General features: G+C 35.4%; 1 protein-coding gene across 8 annotated transcripts in view; it reads right to left on the bottom strand.

The window, feature by feature from the left end:
* The window catches only part of PLEKHA5 (pleckstrin homology domain containing A5), a 238676-nt gene that overhangs the window by 27591 nt on the left and 193354 nt on the right, over positions 1–17731 (bottom strand). For 6 of the 8 annotated variants that reach the window (XM_081249183.1, XM_081249188.1, XM_081249191.1 and 3 more), the window contains 3 exons: positions 8645–8707; positions 7047–7127; positions 6764–6913 (listed from right to left, as the gene is read on the bottom strand). In XM_081249183.1, the coding sequence (XP_081105309.1) occupies positions 6764–6913; positions 7047–7127; positions 8645–8707 (294 nt within the window). Of the gene's footprint in view, positions 1–6763; positions 6914–7046; positions 7128–8644; positions 8708–9223; positions 9260–14425; positions 14556–17731 lie in introns of those variants that run through there. The other 2 variants (XM_081249187.1, XM_081249193.1) reach the window with 2 other exon arrangements.

The following is a 17731-nucleotide window of genomic DNA, read 5'->3' as shown; positions in this document are numbered from 1 at the left end:
TAGAAATTTCTTGCTATAGATTTTTAAGAATGTGTTTAGTACTTTGAATAATTTTTTTAAAAAAAGAATGCCTTTTATGATTTTATACTTGCCTTAGTACATAACTGCATCTCAAATAAAAATCACTATTTACTAAGCACATATCTTACTATACTATCTAATAATGACTACTATATTGGCTTATAAATATTTATTTATTTATTAATTTGGCCACGCTGAGCGGCTTGCAGGATTTTGGTTCCCCTGACCAGGGATAAAACCTGGGCTCCCTGCAGTGGAAGCGTGGAGTCCTAACCACTGGACCACAAGGGAATTCCCCAATATTGGCTTTTTTAAACCAAAAAAGATGTTGCAAGGGACCAAATTCAAACGGTATAAAGTGAGGTTCAACTAAATCAGGAATGGTTACAGAGCTACCTTTATTTTAAATTTCTAGTTTACGATAACAATTATAGTCATCTGTTTTGGCTACTTATAATCTTTAACTCATTGGCTAATTATAATCATTAACTCATATATTTAGTTTCTCTTCTAATCTTCTCTTTGAAACAAAACAATATTCCATCTCAAAGAAAGTCGTTACTTTTTACTGTACAAATTGAAGATATAATAAATTTTTATAATTATAAAAGTAGAAAGGGCTTCCCTGGTGGCGCAGTGGTTAAGAATCCTCCTGCCAATGCAGGGGACACGGGTTTGAGCCCTGGTCCGGGAAGATCCCACATGCCGCAGAGCAACTAAGCCCCTGTGCCACAACTACTGAGCCAGCGCTCTAGAGCCCGCAAGCCACAACTACTGAGCCCATGTGCCACAACTACTGAAGCCCGTGTGCCTAGAACCCGTGCTCCGCAACAAGAGAAGCCACTGCAATGAGAAACCCACACACCCCAACGAAGAGTAGCCGCCACTCGCCACAACTAGAGAAAGCCCGCGTGCAGCAACAAAGACCCAACACAGCCAAAAATAAAATAAATTAATTTTTAAAAAGTAGAAAAATTAGAATACAGGATAAGATGAAAAAAAAGACCTATTATTATGCTACCCTTTTGTTAGCATTTTTGTGAATTTTCTTTTAACCTTTCTCAGACATACACAATGGCAATTTCCAAATATAAACAAAAGTAGCCCACTAGCACCCAAATTCAATAGTTATCAATACATGACCAATTTGGTTTCATCTACAGCATCCATTTTCTATCCCTGTGAGATTATTTGAAAGCAAACACCAGCCATCGTATCATTTCACTTATAAATCAGTATGCATTTCTAAAGAAAAGAAATGAAAATGAAACAAAAATAACAGGTAAATTCTTACTTATTTAAATCATTAATATGTATTCCTTTAAAAAATATTGAAATATATATATATATATATATTTGTGTGTGTGTGTGTGTGTGTGTGTGTGGTGGCACCGCAAGGCTTGTGGGATCTTAGTTCCCTGACCTGGGATAGAACCTGGGGCCCCAGCTGTGAGAGTGCCAAGTCCTAACCACTGGATTGCCAGGGAATTTCCTAAAAAATATTTTTGACTATAACAATTTCCCTACACCCCGCCTCTTTATTCCCTTGCTACTTATTTGTTGAAGAGAATGGGTCACTTGTTCTGTAGAATTTCTCTGATGCTAGATTTTGTTAATTGAATTCCTGTGGTATTGCTTAGTTTGCTCTTCTGTTTCCTGTATTTCCTATAAACTCTTAGTTGGATATTGAGGCTTGCTGAGATTCACATTTGATTTTCCAAACCTCACAAGTGTTGCTGGGTACTTTCCACTGCAGCACATCAGGAGGTGTATCACACCTGACTGTCTCTATTTCTGGGAATGCAGTATTGTAATCATGAAATGACCAGGGTACTTAAAAACTATCTTGAAATCTTTCAAAGTGTATTCGTGACATTTCATAGATGTCAAAGATCTTCTGTGAAAAAAAAAATCACACTTTGCTGTCACCATAATTCTCAGTAGCTCTTTGTTACACTGAGAATGAGAATATGAAAACATTTAATGTGCAAGCTTCTCCTCAAGGAGGTTCATTTGTCCTCCTCCCTTGCCCCTTTAAGTTTATCCATTCTAGTCTAAAATCTCCATTTACTCATGGCCCTCCTATGCAGAAGCCGGTTTAAAACATAAATAAGTTTAATGGAAGTCTATACATAATGCTTATTCACTATGTAACCCTGGGCAATCTTTCTGTGCTTCAGTTTTCCATTTTTATCATAGTAATAATAGTACCCTTGTCAAAGGGTTATTATGTGGCTTAAGTACATGTAAAAGCACTTATAATGGAATCTGGCACTCAATATAACTGCTCCAGAAATATTCACAGTATTTACTATTATTTCATATATTGGTCCTATTCTGCAGTAGATAAATGCATAAGCCATCTACCAGCCATTTGGGATGACTGGGGGCCTTTATACTTGTTTTCTGATATCTGAAAGTCCAATATTAATTAATTAATTAATTAATTAATTAATTTGGTGCCAAAACCCAGGATTGAACTATGAAATCCCAATTTTATATTTCTGAGTAAAAGAATCTAGGTTTGATTCCAAGTTTCAGAAAGTACAAATCAGTGACCACACAGACAGTGAAGTGGAACAGAAAGTATAGAAGCCCTAGAATTTAAAAAGTCCTTGATTTAGGTATTGACTTTTCATATTGGCCATGTCACTTTCACAAGTCATTTAACCTCTATGAACCTGAGTTTCTTCTTCATCTGTGCAGTGGAGGTAATAAAAATGAAAATAAAATGGAGATTATAATTATATCTATTTTGCAAAGCATTTGCTTAAGGACCAAACCAGACAATATATGTACAAAATATAGAAATACAAATATATCTTATTGGATGAGCCCCACATTCTCATCTGAGATATGTGCATAGCGTCTGCTTTACCTGGCTCCTTGAACTGTCGGAAAGAATAAAAGCAGCACCTGTTAAGCGGATGAAGCATGAGGATATTTCTCTTACAGTTAGAGATAAGGCCTAATGTAAACTCCCCAAGAGAGGCGACTGCAGCAGATGTTTATGCCCTCTGCCCACCTGATTTCAACAAACTGTGGTTCAGCTCCACGTGTGCCAGCGTTCGTGGTCAATTAGCTAAGGCGGTTTGGAAATGTGGGTGAATTAAGGACCCTGGGGCAACTTCGACCAAGGAGTGATAGATACCCTAGCCTCTCCGCCTCTCAGTGGAAAATTTGGAAACATTCAGCTCATTTCCTCAGACGGTCCCCTGGGGCACCCACAGTGGTGACCAACTCAGAATTGAAACGCCTATTGGCTTTTCTTCCTCCCTGTCTCATTTTCCACACTCCCTCCCTCACTTCGGCTTCCTGTAATCGCTCCCAAATAAACTTTCTGAGCCCAGGCCCTCATCCCAGGCTCTGCTTTCAGAAGAAAACCTAAGCAAAGACAGCAACACATTGAAAACTTTCAAGGTATAACTGACTGCTATAAAAAATTTTCTCACGAATCAGGCTTAAGTTAAAAAGAAGTAGAATAAAATTTAAAACATTAAAATGAAAGAAAGAAAAAAAGAAGTAGAGGCCAGGAGAGCACACAAAGTCATTATATGCTTAAAGCACGTGTGTGTCTGGTGGGTGGGGCTTAGGGAGAAGAGATGCTGCATCAAGAATTCAATTAAGGACTTCCCTGGTGGCACAGTGGTTAAGAATCCGCCTGCCAATGCAGGGGACATGGGTTCAATCTCTGGTCCGGGAAGATCCCACATGCCGTGGAGCAACTAAGCCCGTGCGCCACAACTAATGAGGCTGTGCTCTAGAGGCCGTGAGCCACAACTACTGAAGCCCGCGCGTCTAGAGCCTGTGCTGTGCAACAAGAGAAGCCACCGCAATGAGAAGCTCATGCAGCGCAACGAAGAGTAGCGCCTGCACAGCAATGAAGACCCAACACAGCCATAAAAAAATACATTTATTTATTTTTTAAAAAAAGAATTAAATCAAGGGACTTCCCTGGTGGTGCAGTGGTTAAGGACCCGCCTGCCAATGCAGGGACACGGGTTTGAGCCCTGGTCCGGGAAAATCCCACATGCTGCGGGGCAACTAAGCCCGCGAGCCACAACTACTGAGGCTGCGCTCTAGAGCCCGCGAGGCATAACTACTGAGCCCATGTGCCACAACTACTGAAGCCCGCGTGCCTAGAGCCCATGCTCCGCAGCAAGAGAAGCCACCGCAATGAGAAGCCTGCACACCACAACGAAGGGTAGCCCCCGCTCGCCACAACTAGAGAAAGCCTGGTGCAGCAACAAAGACCCAATGCAGCCAAAAAAAAAAAAAAAAAAAAGAATTAAATCAAACACAAAGGGAACACTGCTTTACATGTTTACCTTGCGTTAATCCTAGTTTTAATACCTTAGTGGCCGACCAGGTGAGGAGAAGATGTTCTCAGAATCAAAGCTTTGATCTATGGAGGCCTTAATGTTATACCTCTTATGTTGTATCTTTTATAACTCAAGGCTTGGATTTGAACCAATGCCCCAAATCAACTGTGAAAGAATCAGAGGAATCCTTTGGGATTCTGCTGGCATAAATGTAGTTCAAATTTACGGCTAATCAACAACCACTGAGTGCCAACCATATGTCCAGTGTATTGTTATAAATGCATCATTTATAGCCTTAAGCTACAAAAATGAGTATGTTTACATAAAGGCACAAATAACATTCTTTGTATTCTATGCATTAAAACGTGTCTTAGAAGAACATATTGAGGGTTTGTAATGACCACTGAATAATGCTGAAGGCAAAGAAAAAATACCCAGGGACGTGATTATATGGGATAACAACCAGAAAATGAGATACTCAAACATGATTAATTTCTTTGAACATATTCTGATAAAACTTCCATCAGGACTGGAGTTACTCTGGGATGGAGCAAATCCTAAGCCTACTGATCAGATTTAAGTTATGAAACCTATTTGGTAAGGGAAGAAGTAACAGTTTAATGGAACACTGTACTTCCCTAGAACTTTCCATAACAGACATGAAATCATGAAATAGTTTCTAACTTAATTTTGGTTTGACTCAGGTTGTCACGGGGATACTGAGCTTTTCATTAGCTTGGAACTGACAGCTTAACCCCTCTTCCCCTTTCTTATCTCAGAATCAGCATCCTCTATTTCAGTCAGCCAGTCAGTTCTATTTTTTGCTTCTCCAAACATATCCTGCACATTCTCATCTCTGGGCTATGGTTCAGAGCATTTTGTCCTGTGTGGACTTCCTCTTTCTTCCAAATCCTACCCATCACCGACGAACTAAATGACTTCTCGCTTGCAGACAACATTTTAGGTTCATATAGTTTCTTTATGATGATATTATAAAAAGCCATGTAGATCTAAGTCTTCAGGACTATGGTTAGAAGACCTACATTTGACCTCTGGGTATTGCATTTATTTGCTTTGTAATGTTAGGTAAGTCATTCAGTTCAATCATTCATCACATTTTTTTTGTGGGGGGCTGCAATGGGTCTTTGTTGCTGTGTGTGGGCTTTAGCTGTGGTGAGCAGGGGCCACTCTTCATTGCGGTGCGCGGGCTTCTCGTTGCGGTGGCTTCTCTTGTTGCAGAGCATGGACTCTAGGCGTACAGGCTTCAGTAGCTGCAGCACACAGGCTCAGTAGCTGTGGCATGTGGGCTTAGTAGTTGTGGTACATGGGATTAGTTGCTCCCTGGCATGTGGGATCTTCCCGGACCAGGGATGGAATCCGTGTCCCCTGCATTGGCAGGTGGATTCTTAACCACTGCGCCAACAGGGAAGTCCCAATAATAGTATTTTTTTTAAAAAAGAATAAGTATATTAAATATAAGGTACTTAAGAGGCACAAAAACCAGGTTTTGATTTATATAAAACCATGGTATATTCCTTTAAAAACAGTTCATGTTTGGAATGTGAATTTAGTGTTTAGAATTGAAGTCATGTTGAGATTCTGGAAGCTTCGCAGCTTGGAAAGACCTCTCTTAGTTAAGCTATACTGTCTGTGTACTTTCTTAAAAGGTAGCTGCCCCCTAAACAGCCCACTGAAGGTATAGTCAAGGGTGTGTTAGCAGTTTTCTGTAACAGGTGGTTTTTTCCTCTTTCAAAGGGCTGCTTGGGCAGGTGCTCTTACTGTCTTTAGAAATGATGACATCACAGGATCTAAAATAGACTGTTTAAACTCATAAAACACTCAGTTTATATACTCTAAGTAAGACTTTTAGATTTGGTAATCCCAAGAGGCTCTTTTATCAAGTAACTTGACTATGGGTTAAAAGATTCTGCTAATTATATTTCTCACTCAAAATTATCATCTGAACTTAGATCACACTGCAGCTATAAAATGGTAATGTTGACAGCGTCTTAAAAGCATTTCACAGGAACCTGTAATTGAAATGGGTGGTTAAATGAATCCAATTACTACCTTAAAATAAAACATGTATTTTCTTAACACTATAAATTTTAACATTTTTAAGAACTTTTCATTTTCATAATATATAACCAGGTGTATTTATCTTCTCTGTAAAACTATTTCACAAAGAACAAAAGCCCCACTAATTAAAAAAACAAAGACCACCCTTTGTTTTTGTTATAATTAACTAATAATTACAAATTAAATTTTTTTAACAAATTAAATTTTTGTTATAATAAAGAAAAATCCTAAAGAAAGCCCAATTAAATAGAGAGATAAATAAATAGGGAAAAAGAAAGAAAAAAAAAAGAACTACGTAACATTCCAGCGACTCTTACTAGGACAGAAAATCTGCTACTTACGGCAGTGGCTCGAGAGAGTTCTCGACACGTGCTAAGCAGTCCATTTTGTAAATCGTCCCTCTGTAACACCACGGTCTGAATGGCTGCTGGGTTATCTGCATTCATTTCTATCTCTTGGCTGGCTGACAGCAAAGCTTGCTCAAGCGTGTACTATTATAATAAAAATGATTACGCTTAATATTCTGCATCATCGAATTAATTCTTTTTTACTTTAGTTATCAGTGTCCTGATAATAATGATATAAAGTAACATCAATTGTAGATAATAAACATAATTGCCCTACTTTCTCCTTGTGGAGTTGCTGAAGTTTCTCTTCCAGAGCATGTACCACTTTATCTTGCTCGCATAATCGGCTTAACTTGACCTAGGTTACAAGGGAAGACATCTTTTGTTAGCAATTTTTAATTTTCCCTGTAATTGGATTTAGGCATAATAAAAAAACACATTTAAAACAGCCATAGAATAGCTAATTAGGTCAGCCTTTATTTCAATCAGTAAAATAAAAACTAAAATATAGTTTATAAAGATAGAATGCTTAAAAAATGCATATAGAGTAAAAAAGCATTTTCAACCATACTATTTAACCTATATAATTCAAAAGATTCTTAGTAATCAGGCAGTCTCATATGACTTTAATGAACCATTTTAATGTCGTTAAGATATTTTCTCTACAAACTGCTGGACAGGTTAAGTAATTATGCAGTCCTTAAATTAAAACACAGACTGGATTCTGTTTTTATATTTTTTTTTTTTTTTTTTTTTTTTTTTTTTTTTTTTAAATATTTATTTATTTATTTATTTTTGGCTGTGTTGGGTCTTCGTTTCTGTGTGTGGGCTTTTCTCCAGTTGCGGCAAGCGGGGGCCCCTCTTCATCGCGGTGCGCGGGCCTCTCACTATCGTGGCCTCTCTTGTTGTGGAGCACAGGCTCCAGATGCGCAGGCTCAGTAATTGTGGCTCACGGGCCTAGTTGCTCCGCGGCATGTGGGATCTTCCCAAACCAGGGCTTGAACCCGTGTCCCCTGCATTGGCAGGCAGACTCCCAACCACTGTGCCACCAGGGAAGCCCTGTTTTTATATTTTTTAAATTATGTTCTTATGTTCTTCAGAAAAATCGCTTCTAACTACAATAATACAAATAAAAACATTGCTAATGGAGAAAAATCACTTTCAATAGTTTTAAGGTTAATACCCCAATTTATTAAATTATAAAAATATGAGCGGGTACTTTAATAAAATTTCAGTCCCACAATAAACCAGTTCACTGCATGTCTGAAAATAAAAACCCTGGACAAACTGTAACTATGTCCCAAACATTACTGCATAATGATAAGAAAGCAAGAAATTTGAGATTCCACTTTCTTTGCCATTTATCCATTAAAGTAACCACCTTATCTTTGTTAGACAATACAACTCAAGCAACATCAGATGGGATACAATTGAAATGAGAAAGAGGTACAATTCAATGGAATAAAACCAGGGGAAAGGAGGGGAGAATAAGATATAAATAGGGACGTCAGTGATGTAAAATATGATTAACAACAACAACAAAGGATGCAGTGACGGAATTTCTTGAGGCCAATACTTTCTATAGATGACAGTTTTACTTTGTCTCCAATCCTGCATAATTTTATATCAGAAATAGTCTTTACTTTCATTTAAATGATTCTAAATTATGTTCAGCTGCTAACTATGGGCGTGGGGTGGGCAGGGAATAAATAAGGAGGTGAGGATTTAATTGGCGCAAAAAAAGAAAATGTTACTTATTTGATGTCATTTTGGACGGCAGGAGAGGAAGCGGAAATTTTTTTGTCATGCTTAGTTCCAGTGTTTTGCCAGAGAATATGACAGAGCATTGATAATATATCGCATGCAAATACGTACATCAATATCTACTTCTTCAGGTCTGTATTTGTATAATGTGCCTCTACATTCATCCTGTGACAGCTATAAGGGAAAATGTCATAGAGCAACTTTAAAAATAATAAAAAAATACACATTTAATTAGCTTATAGTTAATATTTTAGATTTATATAACAGTAACAAAAATGGGTTTTTAATGATTCTTATACTTTTAGAAGTTTAATTCAAACACAGATCATTACAAAAATAGAAAATTATTTAACAGTGATACAATATGCAAGATACATAAGAATGATGTTAACTTAGGCTTGTCAAACAAAATAATAAGCTGGCCAAACAAAATCATACAGCACCTTACATTTTCCATTTGCAAGACACACATTATTTAAATGAAAAATTGACAAATACAACCGTAGCAACTGTGTTGAATCAAATTTTGAATCAGGCATATTTCAACAGTCAAAACCGTACCTTCACGGTATACACATAATCACACAACTGTGTATGTGTACACTCAGATGCCAACACATCTTAGTACAATTTTATTAACAAAACCTATAACACATTGTATACATATACATAATATATAAACACACATACACAATATAGACTTATCTTGTTCCTCTGTCTTAAGAACTAAAAGATAATGGAGGAAAAGGATGGGTTTAATCGAAAAGAGGTAAAGCACTCAAAAACCTCTTAAAACTGAAAGCCTACGTTATAAACTATGGACAGTCAAATTGCATAAAAAGTTGGTTATGTGTTTGCTGACACCATTTGCTTCATTATAATGTAGTGAATTATTATTCAGTGTATTTAAACATCCTCTTTTCAGCTTCTTCCAAATATCTTTTGGTCAGGCAAATCCTCATTTCTGATGGTGTTTACCAAGATTCCAATAAGCCATCCCAGTCAGTTATACCCCAGGTCACATCATAGCACCTCTGCAGGCAAAACTGCACTCTCTCCCTTGTCTTTTAACTGTATATTGACTGCTAGACAGTAACAAAAACATAGTAGGAAAATGTAATTGGGGCTTATTGCATGTTTACTAAATGGTACACTTTTTCTCAAAGCGGGGATAGGAGTAATGTATCCCAACTACATTCTAGATTGGAAAATTAAATTTCGTATATACATATACAAATGCACAAGAATGTAAAAGTTACAACTATATATGACCTGTCTGTAAAAAACTGCTTGACATTTACATCTCAAGAGGCAAAATTTAAACAGTAGATAACTTTAAGTGGATCTAGGAATGTGGGAATCAGGAGATTAAAAATGTAAGCATTCCAAACATACAATAATAAATCCTGGATTTCCATGTTTCACTTCAAGACATTGCTTTCACGTACCTCATGCAAATGATTCTGTGACTACTTAGGGGTATACACAGTGATTATAAGCCACAAAACTTTCATAGACGTGAACATCACATGAAAAATGAATTTAAAGACAGAAGTCAGAATATTTGTGCACTATTTTAAAATAAAGACCACTGAATATGTCCTGAGAAGTGTCAATTGTCATTCTAAATTAAAGCACCTAGATCCAAGAAAATAATTTATATTCCCACTTGAAAAAAGGAAGTAATGAAAAATAAGTTTTAAAATGCTTAGATCCAGAATAAAAAATGTGAGATGATGCTAAAATCAGCATTTCTCATTTTTAAGAAAAAAAAGACGTAAAGCCTTAGCTACTAAATGTCTACATATACTTTGCTTATTTAATATTTAAAGTTAAACGCCAAACAGCTTTACTAAACCATGGAATGCATAATTTGAACATAACTAGTGGCTAGTGCTATATCTAGATTAAAATATGCTTTGTACCCTATTATCCCAGGGTCAAAAGAAAAAAAGACAAGTATTTTAAAATGGAAACTTAGTAATTTGTAAGAAATATTTAGGGTAATGGTATAATATTTTTATTTAGGGAATCTTACTGCATATTCATTTTCATATCAGTTGGCATATTATAAAAAAGAAAGATGTGTACTGTGTACTTATAACTTTAGAGTGGTATCTCCTTAAAGCCATAGAAATAATATTACACATATAAATTAGATTTATTTTGTTGTACCTATATCTTTGGTACCAAGGAAAATTTATTTAAACCTTTTATCAACTTATTCAATAAAGATAATTAAATATCAACTAATAAAAATCTTAAAATAATCAACCTTCCACTATATTGAATTCATTTCTTTTGCCTGTCAGAAGGAAAGCATAAGAAAACAAGATTATTCTTTAAATAATTAACTTGTAAGCATGGACTATTTCCCATTACTGATAATAATGTCTGAAGTTTTTCTTAAGAAAAGATGAATATAATTTATTTATTTTTTTAAAAAATTCATTTTTTGGTCATGCCGCATGGCTTGCAGGATCTTAGTTCCCCGACCAGCGACTGAACCCGGGCCATGGCAGTGAAAGCACAGAGTCCTAACCACTGGACAGCCAGGGAATTCCTGAATATAATTTATTAAAAAAATTTCCATCTAGAATTGAAGTTTACTATTTTGTCCTCAATATGAAAATACTACTAATAAGAAAAATGTAATTTCATGAATATTCTGATTAACTCAAGTTCTGCATGAAATAATGTTTCATGGCAATACTTCTTAGCATTTTTCAAACTCATCTTTAGCAAAAAAGCTCTGAGTTTGAATACCTTTGTTTGAGGTACCTCAGCAACACTAGAAAAGTAAGTGAAAGGGGGCTACATAGTAATTATATAAGCTTGAGCAGTGCTCAAGCTTCAATGTGAGAAGCGTATTATACAGACTACTGACTATATAAGGATATGTATATTATATTTAGAAAGTCAGAACTTTTTCATAGTAAGGTATCTTATAATCTTTTTAAAAACTGGTTTGGCATTAAGTTAAAACAAAATCACTTTTGCCAATTAAAATTCAACTTTCTATAGTATCCCTTTTTAAGTATGTGAAATATATATGTGTGTATATATATTTTAAAAGCATATGAATATACATACAAAACACAAAAAAAGACTTTTGGGGAAATATTTGATAAAATTAGACTTTAATTTCTATGAAAACTCAAAAATGCTCATCGGACTGTATGTATTTGCTAATTAGTCTGTAACCTTTAAAGCAATTATTTATCATGTGATTAATTTCACTGATATTAAGTATGTTATAAAAATTCTGGTACATGGGCTTCCCTGGTGGCACAGTGGTTGAGAGTCCGCCTGCCGATGCAGGGGACGCGGGTTCGTGCCCCGGTCCAGGAGGATCCCACATGCCATGGAGCGGCTGGGCCCGTGAGCCATGGCCGTTGAGTCTGTGTGTCCTGAGCCTGTGCTCCGCAACGGGAGAGGCCACAACAGTGAGAGGCCCGCATACCGCAAAAAAAAAAAAAAAAAAAAAAAAATTCTGGTACAAAATTGTACTCGTGAAAGGTGGTAGAATGGTTAATAAACGCAGAGGAGTTTTTCAACTTGAAGCTCACTTAGCATTTGTTTTGATTCAGTTTTAGGTCCCTTTTTTTGACTAATTTTAAGAAAATTGCTGGGACTTCCCTGGTGGTCCAGTGGTTAAGAGTCCACGCTTCCACTGTACTGTGTGGGTTCGATACCTAGTCGGGGAACTCGATCCTGTATGCTGTGTGGTACAGCCAAAAAATTAAAAAAAAAAAAATTACTGCCTAGGTAATTTCTCAGGTATCCTCCTTCTTCTAGGAAGATGTAAACACAGAGGTTCTCCTGAGAGAAAACCTGAATGGCTATGATTCAGAAAAACTGGTCATAAAACACTATATTGCCACTTTATTTTCAGCTAAATTTCAGGAACCTATTAACACAGCATTGCAATGCAATGTCAGAAAAGCAAACCATCAGGTGTACAATATAAACTTTCACAAAGATTTTCTTTGAATAATAACATGATAATGGAAATCTGGAGGGAAAAAAGATGTAATTTCAATTTATAGAAGTTTATATTAACAGAGTTTAAGAAATGCATCTGTCACTTTTATCTACCAATGATGCTCTGCCATAATTAAGTACTTTACTACTGGCTGATTAAAGAAAAGTATCATCTAAAAACTCCCTAGATTTGATAGCACTGACAGTCAATATTGATGACCTGGCTGCCCATGTCATACCCAGGCATGGCTGCTGCTGTTACACATTCAGATCTTCCTGTTCTATACAATATCAGGTTTTTTTCTTTCAAGTATCAATATGAGGAAATATATTTATATGAATCTATCACTCTTTCAGTATTCAAGGTTACTGATGCTATATAAGACCAGTCTCAGATACCTCCACATTTTTGAAGGACTCCAGTAAGAACGTTTAGTGCAACTGAGTGATTTCAATCAGCAATGACTTCTGCACCATCAACCTTGATTACCGATCAATATAAAAAAAGAAAAACCAAACCAAATGGAACAGAAAATCCCAGCTCTCATTCTTACTGTAAATATACAAAATGTGAAAAATGAAACCATAACCTATTAAAACAGAAGGCCTTTGATCTCACATCAATCGGCATCATATAAAATTATAAGCTGACAGCTTCAGACACTGAAAAAGGTATCAATTCCAGAACAAGTGCTAAGGTTGTCAGTGTGGCTTTTTGGAATGAAGTGTCAAGGTTCTAAAATCTGGTGACTTTAAAAGGAGTGGTAAGATTCCATTTTCTTTTGAAAAGAAAAGCTGTTTAACTTTAAATATTTAGTACTTTATCTCCTTATTGCTAATTAAAAACTATGCTCAGTCACTTAACATACTTCAAATGTTTTGAAAACTGTGCTCAGAAATAAGAGTCACCCACCCACCAACTGTTTCAGTCTCCCAGTTTACAGGGCCCATGATGCAGACCCTCAAGGCGCCCGATGCAAACCAGAGGCCTTTAAAGCCAGTGCGAGCTCAAGGTGCTTCTTTTTACCAGGTGCTTTTACATATTTTAATCAAAATGTATATTCATTTTTCATGTTAGTTAATTTTCTCCCTCTGTATGATTTTTAAAATATTGTAACAGGTCGTAGGCCACAGTAATTTGAGGGGGTTGAAGTGGAAGAAGCTGATGTTGCGAAACACACAGCTAAGAACATTTAGACCATGAAATACAAAAAAACTGGAGAGGAATGTATAACATGACTTCTTTTGCAGATCTGCAGATTACCAAGGTCCTAAATTAAAGCCAGCCAACTCCATGGCACATATTTTGAGTTAGGGAAAAGAATGGGGTAAGATATGATGATCATGATGACTACTACATAAGAGGGAAAAGAATACGGGGAGAAGATACTCCCAGTATGGTAAGAAATGGCTATCTTTAGTTTTTACCATACCACAGTACATAAACAACCTTTAAATAACTCCCATACAAATATAATCTATTCCTAAAACATTGGGGTGGGGTGGGGTGGGGTAGGGAGGCGGCCCCTGAAAGGAAAAAGAAATTTTTTTAAAGTTTTCCCTAAAAATCAGTTATGCTTTTAGAGTTAATCAAAATTAATGGCAAGTTAGTAAAAATTTTGCAAGTGTACTGCAGACCTCCAAGTACATATCAATCAAATACTCTGCACAAAAATTTCAGGAAAATGGCACACTTAATATTCAACAGCAAAATGTTCAGCAAAGCCATGCTAAGAACTGCAGCATCTTGAAAAGCACGGATGAATTGCGTTTTTTCCAAAAAGACAGAAACAGAAAATGGAATAAGAAAAAGACTAATGTTATGAGTAACTCTGAGGATAAACCAAAACTGTCACTGAGGGATTTTGCAGATGATAAAGCAGTATCATTCACTGTCCAAGACCTTACTTGCTGGTACAGTTGGGGTCTTAGCGCCGAGTTCTCAATCATTGTGTGAACCATGGTGATAATAGGTTCATTTTCTTTCATCTATTTCAAATCAGGAGGAGCATACAGCAAACATCAGTTTACAGCATAGCTAGATTTGAAAGACGACACTGTAAATATAGCCTCTACTTTAATATCTTCCTAATAGTGCAGTTGTTTACATATTATCCCAAGGTTGCATAGAATCAACTTAATATAAACCATTTCAAACAAGTATTAAATGCTATAAAATACTTCCAAGGTTATAAAAAAGCTTACTAATTGCAATAAAGGTTTTACTTTATAAACATAACCAATACTGTCAATTAATGAATATTTCTATATATACTAGAATAGATAATAAAAGCATCAGGATTCAAGGGATAAACTAAAGGGCGACAACCTATAAACTTAAAAGGAGAAAAATGGCATGACTTAATCAATTACTTATATAGTAAAAAAAAAAAGCTTAAAATGATATTCAGTTCTTTATAAGGTTATTCAGAAAAATTTTATTCTCTACAAATATAATAATATATCTTGTCACTTAGACAATCACACATTTTATTAATTTTGAAAGACATATATATATATATACTCTATTTTGCATTTTCTCAAAGTATAACACTGTATGTAGAATGATTTCCAAGACATGCAAACTAAAATTTATTCAGCAAAGACTAAGTGAATCTCCCTAGCTCCTTAAAAGGCTGAAACCATGTTTCACATTTCCAGCTATATTGTACTTAATTACTGCCTCTAGAAAAATATTTATTTTAGCAGGTTCTGGACTCAAGAATTAAAGCATTCAAAAGACAGTTTTATATATATATATGGTAAAAGGCCAACAAAGTTTGTACCATTTGTAAGCAGACAAGTCTGTTTATAATTGTAATTTGTAATACTTAGTTTATATAATTTTCATCCCCCATATTATAGAAAATAAGCATTTCTATCATGGTTAACAAATGCTACTTTACTGATTTAGCTAAATCTGCAACAAAAATTTACTAATATTAAGATTAAATGAATAAGTAAAAATTTAATCTTGAAAATGTTACACCTAGACATTTTTATTTTCAGTCTAGTTACCAATGTTTCATGTCAATAATACCTGTTTTGGTTGTAAAATGAGAAACCTCCTGTGACTGGTTTAATCTACTTTTAAAAAGTTTTATTCAAGGTAAGTAATTTGTTTTTAAATCTACACATTTACTTATTAGTTAAATTCAAACTTCTATACATCAGTTAAATCTACTTCATCGGTTGAACTCAAACTACTTTTTTTCCCCAATGTTATCCAGTAAGGGACCAAGGCATTTATAGGTGACATCTCATGCACACAGGTAAGAACTGTGTTGATATGCAGCACAGGGAAAAATTTTACAGTGCTGGAAAGTAACATAAAGAGACAACTATAGATATAAATTTTTCTTTAGCAGAAAAAAACATTTATTACAGAAATTTAAGACCTCTTTATATTTTAAAGTTTATGTTTTAAAGGAACGCTGGTTGTTTTATTTGAACCAAATGTTGATCTTGGAACAGTGTAACTGCCTTTGGTTTTGGCTCAATCATTTGACTGCATTGATACATACTTTGTATAACATAGGTAGCTTAAGTCTCTCTTCATTTTTAATATTATTTAATTTTGATTTTCAAAGCAATCTCATCTATACTTGCTACTTTTCAATAGCATGCCATGAAAATTAGACAGAAGAGTACTTGACTCAGAGGTTGGGGGGTTGGGGGGAGGTGGTTGAGGGACTGGGGTTTGAAAGAAGGTCAGGAGCATATGAATATTTAAGAAATAATGCAGGTCAGAGAGTATCCAATTGTAAAAGTCACTCAAGGTCAAACTGAAACTGCCGTGGAGTCTCGGAAATCTGGCACTACAAAGAGGCCACTGTCAAACGGCTAGGTCTGCCAATATGGCGGCTCCCACCTTTAAGTGGAGCAGATCAATGATTGATCTGATGGTACAGATCAATGACTGGTGTTCAGCCTCTAGGCCTGAGGAATTTACTTGAAATGTATTTATAAAGGGAGAAGAGACAGTATGATTTCTGCAGAAGGGTAATCAAGCTTGATTTATTTAGTGGAATACTTTGAGAGGGTAAATATGTATGTTATAGAGGGAAGCCACGTGTGTGATTTAAAAATGACTCTGTTTAATTTACCTGTCAAAGATCATTAAATATTAAGTCACTGAGAAGGATCTTGCAAGAAGACACTGACTTAGGAACAGAAAAACTAAAAAAATACTAAGAGTAAAAATAACATTAAAAAAAGATTAAATTTTAAAAATTGAAGTATAGTTAATTTACAGTATTATATTATTTTCAGGTGTGCAACAGTGATTCAGTATTTTTATAGATTTTACCCCATTTAAAGTTTTTTATAATAAATATCAGCTATATTCCTTACGCTGTACAATATATCCATGTAGGTTATTTATTTTATACATAGTAGCTTGTACCTCTTAATCCCCTACTTCTATCTTGCCCCTCCCCACTCCCTTCTTCCCATTGGTAGCTACTAGTTTGTTCTCTACAACTATGAGACTGTTTCTGTTTTGTTATATTCATTCGTTTGTTTTATTTTTTAGATTCCACATATATAAGTGATAACATGGAGTATCTGTCTTTCTCTGTCTAACAAAAAATAACATTTAAAGTGTACAGAGTGTCTCAGAGATCACTTCTGGAACTGACTGTTTTTCATTATGTAAAATTTCAAATGTAAATATCAAATCCTAGAATATTAAAATTAGAAGGCATCTTTGGAAAGTGACAATTTAGTACAGCAAAGGAATGAAAAATGTTAGCAGTAATTATTTTAAATTGTGGGACCAGATCATTATTTTTGTTTTCTCTATACTTCTCTACATTTCCCAAATTTTCTCCACTGAATAGATACTGCTTTTCTCATTAAAAAAAAAAATGTTATTAGAGAGTCAAGGATAAAAATATATAAATACCAAATAAACTAGATTAATGGAACAACTATATCCTCTGGCAAACACCCCTTGGTGACACAAAGAGGCTAAGAAAAAATTTTAGCACATGTGTTTGTATCATGTTCAAAGCTGTTGGAGTCCTTTAGTGCAGTGAGGCCCTGATCTAGAGAACTGTTCTCACAACCTTTATTCTGCCGTATGAGTCTGTATCCACATCAGAAATTGACTGAAGAAATGTTAACTAAAAAAAGTAAGCTGCCCTAATGCATTTGTAAATACCTATGACTATCTTATTAATATCTTTTTTCCCTTTTATTATTGGCTACTTC

The sequence above is a fragment of the Mesoplodon bidens genome, assembly GCF_964165515.1.
Source record: "Mesoplodon bidens genome assembly, chromosome: 11".
Taxonomy (NCBI): Eukaryota; Metazoa; Chordata; class Mammalia; order Artiodactyla; family Ziphiidae; genus Mesoplodon; species Mesoplodon bidens.
The sequence above is the reverse complement of the archived record's forward strand: the minus strand, read 5'-3'. Positions and strand labels throughout refer to the sequence as shown.